We start from the raw sequence: 8,346 nt of genomic DNA, 5'->3' as shown, positions 1-8,346 counted from the left end.
AGGGTTTGTCCTCGGGGCCTCCCTGGGACATTCATGGCACCAAGGAGGGCTCCTCAAGAAGGCGACACAGGTGCACTGAATCCAGCCCTGCTGCGCAAACCTGGCCCTTTACACGAGACCCGAGTCCCACCAAGGGAGGGGCCAGCCCCCAGCCCCCACCTGTATCTGCAACCCCGGGACTTCCCCAAGTGGAGAGGGCTGAGTGGGGCACCCCCACGGATGCTGACGATCGCCTCAGGCCCCGGGGGTGGCTGACGAAGACCTGCACACATATGTGAGCGGGACAGCCAGGCCTAGGTGGAGACAACACATGTGTTCACCCACATACACGGGCATGACCAGGCCTAGATGGAAACACACCACACACGTGTCCACCCACATACACATACACGGGCAGGGCCAGGCCTACCTGGGGAGAACCACACCACACATGTCCACCCACATACACATACATGGGCATGACCAGGCCTAGATGGAAACACACCACACACGTGTCCACCCACATACACATACACGGGCAGGGCCAGGCCTAGCTGGGGAGAACCACACCACACGTGTTCACCCACATACACATACACGGGCACGACCAGGCCTAGCTGGGGAGAACCACACCACACGTGTTCACCTACATACACATACACGGGCAGGGCCAGGCCTACCTGCGGAGAACCACACCACACGTGTCCAGCCACATACACAGGCACAACCAGGCCTAGCTGGGGAGAACCACACCACATGTGTCCACCCACATACACATACACGGGCACGACCAGGCCTAGCTGGGGAGAACCACACCACACGTGTTCACCCACATACACATACACGGGCACGACCAGGCCTAGATGGAAACACACCACACACGTGTCCACCCACATACACATACACGGGCACAACCAGGCCTAGCTGGGGAGAACCACACCACACGTGTTCACCCACATACACATACACGGGCACAACCAGGCCTAGCTGGGGAGAACCACACCACACGTGTTCACCCACATACACATACACGGACACGACCAGGCCTAGCTGGGGAGAACCACACCACACGTGTTCACCCACATACACATACACGGACACGACCAGGCCTAGCTGGGGAGAACCACACCACACGTGTTCACCCATATACACATACACGGACACGACCAGGCCTAGCTGGGGAGAACCACACCACACGTGTTCACCCACATACACATACACGGACACGACCAGGCCTAGCTGGGGAGAACCACACCACACGTGTTCACCCACATACACATACACGGACACGACCAGGCCTAGCTGGGGAGAACCACACCACACGTGTCCACCCACATACACATACACGGGCACGACCAGGCCTAGATGGAAACACACCACACGTGTCCACCCACATACACATACACGGGCACGACCAGGCCTAGCTGGGGAGAACCACACCACACGTGTCCACCCACATACACATACACGGGCACGACCAGGCCTAGATGGAAACACACCACACATGTGTCCACCCACATACACATACACGGGCACGACCAGGCCTAGCTGGGGAGAACCACACCACACGTGTCCACCCACATACACAGGCACAACCAGGCCTAGCTGAAAACACACCACACATGTGTCTACCCACATAACACATACACGGGCACAACCAGGCATAGCTGGGGAGAACCACACCACACGTGTCTAAACACATACACATACACAGGCACAACCAGGCCTAGCTGAAAACACACCACACGTGTCTACCCACATAACACATACACGGGCACAACCAGGCCTAGATGGAAACACACCACACACGTGTCCACCCACATACACAGGCACAACCAGGCCTAGATGGAAACACACCACACATGTCTACCCACATACACATACACGGGCACAACCAGGCCTAGCTGAAAACACACCACACATGTTCCCCCACACACTGATACACATCACACACATGCAAACAGTTCAGGGAGTGGAGGGCACTGACTCCAGGCCCGGCTGACCTGGGCAGGACCCTGTGGTGACAGGTGCTGCCACCCACGATGTCACCAGTGCCAAGTGCCCGCTGTGTGTGGAGCAGCTGGGGATACAGTGGGTGTCTGAGGGGCTCTGCATCAGGATGCTTTTCTAGGCAAGAGGTACATCTCAGCACAGCTGCTCTCCCCATAATATGAGGACAGTCACTACTAGTGGCCGGTGCCCACCTCCACACGGCTGCCAAGGGTCATCCTGAGCACTTAGCAGGTGCCCTTTCTGCGCAGACTGTTCAGATGACCGTCTTGTTCACCTCACGGCGACTCTGTGAGGTGGATACGAACGCACACGTTTGACAGGTGATACGTCCGAGACCAGAGGGGAGGAAACAGACCTGACCTTGGCCACGCTCTCCAGCCCTGCCCTGTGCTAGACCCAACCCAACCTCTACGGCCTCCTGCCCTGGACACACATCTGGCTGAGACCCCAGACCCAGAAGGGGCAGAGCCTGGCACTGAAGAGCCACCAGGATGGGGCCCCCATGTGGGCAGAGGGTGGTCCTCAGTCCTCCGGAAGATGGGTCCCTGCAGGAGGGGGTCTCAGCGGCTCACACTTCAGACACAGTCACTGCTGCTTGCTGTGGGGCAGCTGACATGGAGCCCTCTGTTCTCAGGCAAATGCAGACAATGGGGGAACCCTGGAGGGGTCCCTCCTGCGGGTCAGGGTGCAGGGACGCGGCTTTCCCTGCACAGCCCTCCCTCGGTCTTCTCCTCTGGGATCAGCAGTTTGCAGGGGTTTCTTATCAGACCACAGGGGCCACATAGGGACTCAGATCTGTGAGGCCCAGCCCCTTGAAGAGCAGATGGGCTCAGTGGAGAATCTGAGTGCACCTGCCTTTCCTTCAGCCACACCTGGGCGAGTGTCCTGGCACCCAGGCCTCCGCAGGTAACCCCATGCCTCGAGGGAGTTCCTGGCTCCCCGAGGCCTGTCAGCAGAGCTCCTGAATCCTAAGGGGTCAGCTCCCACATGGGAGCCTGGTCCTCCCATACCCTGGTCTGACTGGGCTGTCCCCAAGGCATGAGGGGGCTTCTGTGGAGCCTAGGGCAGCGGCTGCTCTCTGGGAGTCCCCAGGATGGGGGTGTGGCTGGCCTGTCCCCAGCTCAGGACAGACCCCAGGCTGCCCAGCAGTTCCTGTGCCGGGACTCCCTGTTGAAGCCACCCCGGGTCCTGGATGTCGAGGGCCCATGCTGTCCAGAGCTCAGCATGGAGCAGGGGTGTTGGGCCCTGGACCCTCCACATCTGCCGTGGACACCACAGAACCACAGGACAAGCCCAGCCCTGCAACCCCAGTGGGACTCTGATACCACGCCCTGCCCAGCCCTGTAATGACCAAGAGGCAGGTCCAGAGACACCCCCTGCATGGGGTCACCTGCACCGACCCCCTCGGCAGGCTGTGACGGGCACGCTGTGGGAGGGGCCAGGGCAGTACCCAGCAGACGGCTCCCGGCCTTGGGAAGTCAGTTCTGATGGGGAAGCCAGTTACTTGGAGGCTGCTGGAGAGAAGGGTGAGTGCGGTGTTCCTGCAGCCCTGGCCAGCCTTGCCCTGAGGCCTCTACCCCACCCTGTGGGATGGGACCCCCAACAGGGCAGAAGGCTATCCCAAAGAGGCCTGGCCCAGCTTCAGCCCGAGCCCTGGAAGGGGAGGGGCGCTGTGAGCCCCCAGGAGCAGCCAGGATGACCACGCTGGGGATGAAGCCCTCTGTGGCTGTGTCCAGACCGACCCTCAGAGCAGAGTGGGTGCTAGAGCCTGGGAGTGCCCAGCAAGGCAGAGCCAGTGACACTATCAGACTCCAAACGCAACCAGCTATGGGGCAGGGCGGGGTGGGGCGGGAGGAGGCGGACCAGCCGCCAACCGTCTACTCCAGGAGCCAGGGATGGCCAGGCTCCCACCCGCTAGTGGCCACCACCTAATCCCCGATGGGGCAGCAAGGCCTGAGGACAAGTGTTGGTCCTGGGGTCCTGCTTCCAAGGTCCACAGACTGCCCCAGGTGGGAGGACCAAAAAAAAAGGGGCACATGAGGGTCCGAGTGTTGGGGTCCCTACGTCTGCTATTCTCAGCAGGTGCATTTCATGGCTGGAAAAAGGAAAGGCAACGCCTCTCACCGCCCAGAAGGCTTTCAAGTAGACAGCCGCCAGCACAGATCCCCAGCCCCAGCCCCCGCCTGCTGCAGGACCAGGACGCCCTTAGATGCTAGCACAGTAAGTCCTCTGTCCTGACAATCTGCCTGCTTGTCCAGAGCTCCCCTGACACTCTGGGGCAGGTGGGAGTAGAGGGTGGCACAGCCCAGACCCCTGACCAGCCTCTCCCAACCTCCCGCTTCCAGTCAGTGGAGGGCCCAAGGCTGGACAGGCTGGAGGTTCCCACATACCATGTACCGGGCCACACGCACACTGCGCCCCACTCTCAGCCAAAAACCAGGGTCAAGACCATCCAATAATTTACTGTGTTCCCATCTGCACCCAACAAGGGCCCACAGAGGCCTGGGAGGGGAGCTAAGGGCTGCGGTTCCCATGGCATTAGGGATGCTCAAGACAGTCTGCGCAAAGCGTCCCTTGGAGGGTCTGCGGTCACCTCGGCCCACGGTCCCTGGGTGGCTGGGCTCCAGCAGCCCTTCCTTCCTTCCTTCCTTCCTTCCTCCTCCTCCTTCCGTCTGCACCTCCTCCCTGCATCCGGCACCTCCATGTCCTGAAGCCTGTGCTGGGTGGGGCACAAAAGATGCTGCTGACCACAGGCCAGGAGACCAGCAGGGGCAGGGAGCCGGGGCCATCCGGTGGGTGTGGTGGCCGCTCTGGGAGACACCTCACCTGTGTCAGGAGAGCACACACTTGCAGCTCATGCAGCCGGGGCCACTTTCGTCGGGAGGGTTCAGCTTCCGCAGCTTGTGCTGCCGAATCTCACGCACCAGCGTGTAAAAAGCATCCTCCACTCCCTGAGAAAAGAGGGATGGCATCAGGGGGGACCAGCCTGGGGCCCCCTGCCTGGGTGAGGGGGGCTCCCTGCTGTGGGATCAAGCCCTGCCTGGCCCGATGCTCCTGACTCCCCCAGCCACGTCCCCAGGCCCACCACACAGACAGGAAGCTGGGCTCTGATCATCTCGAAGCCCCCGGGGCCACCCCCATCACGATACAGCAGTTCCCTCAAAGGTCAGCATGGCCCAGGACCCTCCTGAACTCCAGGGCCAGGGTTTGACCACCCTGCACCCAGCTCTCATCTGAGCAGTGTCCCTGGCAGCCCCACTAAGGGCTCAGAACCAACGGATGCCCATGGGACACTATGGGGCAAAAGGGGCCGGGCCCTAGGGTCACCGCTCCGGCCTGGCTCAGGGCAGCTCTCTCCAAGGACCTCTGCCTCCCCAGAGCTGTGTCGGCCCAGGACTGCAGGGCGTGAGCCCAGGCCCCGGCCCTCGCCTCCCTCACTGCCCTGCCGTCCCGGGAGACTTACAGCGCAAGGGGCCGCTGGGTCACATGGGTCCCGGGGGGTCCCAGAGGGTCCCGGAGCTGGAGCCAGAGCCAGAGCGGCTGCCCTGTGTCAAGGGAGAGGGGTGAGTGAGTGCTGCTCCCTGGCTGGGGCGGGGCGGGCGAGTCCCTGGCTAGCAGCGGGGTGGAGAGCTGGCTCACCTGCCGCGTTTTGGCCGAGGTCTCGATGTAGGGGATGCCATAGCTTCGGGCGAGGTCCTGAGCCTGCCGAGACTCCACGGTGCGTGCAGCCAGGTCACACTTGTTCCCCACCAGCACCATGGGCACGTCGTCTGAGTCCTTCACCCGCTTGATCTGCTCCCTGAGAGACGAAAGGGGAGAGCTGGCAGGGGCTACAGGCACAGCTGCATCCAGGACAAGCACAGAGAAGACAGGAGGCCCCCATCGTCCGGCACGGCCCACCTGGGCCAGCCTCGTGGTTCACCTGTACTGGTGGATGTCCTCGAAGGACTTGGTGTTGTTGATGGCGAAGACACACAGGAAGCCCTCCCCAGTGCGCATGTACTGGTCCCGCATGGCGCTGTACTCCTCCTGGCCGGCCGTGTCCAGGATGTCCAGCAGGCATGTCTCCCCATCAATGACCACCTGCTTCCGGTAGGAGTCCTGCAGGAGGACATGGCTCAGGGACCCCCTCAGGACCCTCCTTGGAGGGAATTCACACTGCCAGCCCCTCCCTCCTACCTCGCATGCCCCTTCTCAGAGGTGCTGAGATGAGGGGCTCCCCTCCTCTGGGGGAAGCAGGAGACAGGCCCACACCACCATACAGGGCCAGGAGCTGCAGCCACCCCATCCTGGCCGTGTTCTGGGCCCTCCCACAGCGGCTGTGGAGGCCTGGACAGCGAGGCCAGGCTCACCTCTATCGTGGGGTCATATTCATCCACGAAGTGGTTCTGGATCAGCTGGATGGTCAGGGCACTCTTTCCCACGCCACCGGCGCCCACCACCACGAGCTTATATTCTGTCATCGCTCCTCAGGGCCTGCAGCCCGGGGTGCTGCAGGGTCTCCTGCCCCACCTGCCAAGGAGGGCCCTGCTCAGCCAGGCCCAGGCCCCACAGGGCAGCTGCTGGCAGGGCCATCTGAAGGGCAAACCCACAGAGGGCCCTGGGCCCCAACACTGGGGCGGCAGCGGTGGCAGCAACGACAGCAGCGTGCCTACCTGCGCGGCTGCGACCCCGCGGGTGGGGGTGTCGTCTTGTCCCCGCCTGCTCTTAATGACCCAGTGAGGCGAAAGGGAGCCGGCCCCCAAAGGCAGGGCTGACCGCTGAGCACTCTCAACCACGCACCCAAATTAGAAGCTGCTGGGTCGGCAGAAAGGCTAACGCCAGGCGCCCGAGGGCTGAGGTTACCGTCCCCCGGAACAGGTCTGGCCACGGCGGAGCGCGCCACGGCGTGCCCGGGCAAGCCAATGCCAGCCCGCAGGCCCCGCGGCGCTGGTGCCTCGGACAAGTATTTGCTGAGCGCCTACTGCGTGCCAGGTGCCGCTGGGGGGAGGGCAGACCCGGGCAGCGCCCCGCGCCCCCGGCGGGGATCCCGGGCATCCAGCAGAAGAAAGCTGGAGAAGACGGACGGGCAGGGCTCCCGGGAACAGGGGCCGAGAGGCGGCGCGGGAGCCCCGGAGGGGGCAAGGCCCTGGGGCTGAGGGCCCCGGCCTGGCCCACGACCTGTGATGCTGAATGCGGGTGCCCGGGCGGGCCGTGGCCGCCTCCGCCCAGACGCGCCGGGCCCGAGGCTCCAGGGGACGCCGGCGTGGGGACCGCGCTCAGCGCGAGGCCACGGGCGGGGCTCCGGCTCCCGCAAGCCCCAGGGAGGACGGGGTTCGAGCTCGCCCCCGCCCCCGCAGCCCCCGACGCAGGCTCACCTGTGCCCGCGGCCCCCGCCCGCCCGCCGCAGCCGGTCACGCCCGCCAGCCCCGCGCCCCCGGCCCGCGCCGCGCGTAGAGCCGCCGCCTGGGGGCGGGGAGAGCGCGCCGCCCGGCAGACCCCCGCCCGCACTCACCGCTCACTGGCGCGACTGCCCCCGGGGCCGGGGCCGGGGCGGGGCGGGGCGGGGGCGGGGACGCGCGACTCGCCCCGCGCATGGGCTCCGTCCGCGGCGGGTGCGGCTCGGGCTGCGGGCGGCGAAGACTCTGCCGGGCCCGCGCACGCCCCGCCCCGCGCCCGTCCGTCAGCCCGACGCGGCCTACCATTGGCCGCGCTCCAGGGGGCCCCGCCCCGCCCCGGTTGGCTGAGCGGCCCGTCTGTCAGGAGCCGCCGTCGGGCGGGGCTTCCGGGAGCAACGCGGGAGGTGGAGCCAGGGGGACCGAGGCCTCGCTGGGAGGCCTCGCTGGGGTGGGCTCGACCGGCGCGCGGAGCCGCGCTGTGGGGTGCACGAGGAGGGCGAGGAGCCGGCGTCTGGGACCCCCGGACTCTCCCAGGAACACGCCGGTGAGAGAGCCCGACTCAGCGGCGCCCGTGGCTCCGAGCCCTTCCCTGCGCGGCGCCGCCCACCGCGGAGGTCTCTGGGCTCCGGGCTGAGAAAAGGCCGGGATCCACCGGGACCAGGGCCGGCCGCTCGGAGCTGGGGACCCCCGAGGCCGCGCCCTCCGGTTGCCCGGCTCCCCTTCCGCGCAGCTGGAGCGGTGCGCTCGGCGCCTCCCCCGTGCACACCCCGGCTCCCCTGGTCCGCCCGCAGCCCACCCCGATCACGGCCCCTCCACCGCCTTCCTCTAACTTGGGCCTGCTGAGAGGCGACCCTGCCCGCCCAGTCCCCCCAAACTTGAGGGTCCAGTTAAACCGCAGCCAGGAATTGCCGTCGGGGAGCGAAGTGCCCGGGGCCCACCCCAAGCAACAAAAGCGCACGTCCCAGCTCCTTTCAGA

The 8,346-nt window shown here is 65.0% G+C and overlaps 1 protein-coding gene across 7 annotated transcripts; it reads right to left on the bottom strand.

The window, feature by feature from the left end:
- Positions 1-4,434: 4,434 nt before the first annotated feature.
- Positions 4,435-7,618, bottom strand: HRAS (HRas proto-oncogene, GTPase). Of its 7 annotated transcripts, none has more exons than XR_013523644.1 (7): positions 7,487-7,618; positions 6,345-6,504; positions 5,915-6,093; positions 5,632-5,791; positions 5,456-5,537; positions 4,819-4,943; positions 4,435-4,711 (listed from the first exon to the last, which is right to left on the bottom strand). XR_013523644.1 is itself a non-coding variant. In XM_035263941.3 (6 exons), the coding sequence occupies exons 2-5, from the start codon at positions 6,453-6,455 to the stop codon at positions 4,824-4,826; spliced, it is 570 nt and encodes a 189-aa protein (XP_035119832.1). In that variant the 5' UTR covers positions 6,456-6,504; positions 7,487-7,618; the 3' UTR covers positions 4,435-4,711; positions 4,819-4,823. The 7 variants fall into 7 exon arrangements, 4 of the variants coding, with proteins under 4 accessions (XP_035119832.1, XP_035119833.1, XP_078198008.1 ...); XR_008474889.2 differs by having other exon boundaries at positions 4,435-4,706; XR_013523645.1 differs by lacking the exon at positions 7,487-7,618 and adding an exon at positions 6,648-6,741.
- Between the last annotated feature and the right edge of the window lie 728 nt (positions 7,619-8,346).

This window comes from Callithrix jacchus, chromosome 10 (assembly GCF_049354715.1).
Source record: "Callithrix jacchus isolate 240 chromosome 10, calJac240_pri, whole genome shotgun sequence".
Classification (NCBI taxonomy): domain Eukaryota; kingdom Metazoa; phylum Chordata; class Mammalia; order Primates; family Cebidae; genus Callithrix; species Callithrix jacchus.
Note: the sequence above shows the minus strand (reverse complement) of the source record. Positions and strands in the feature narration are given on the sequence as shown.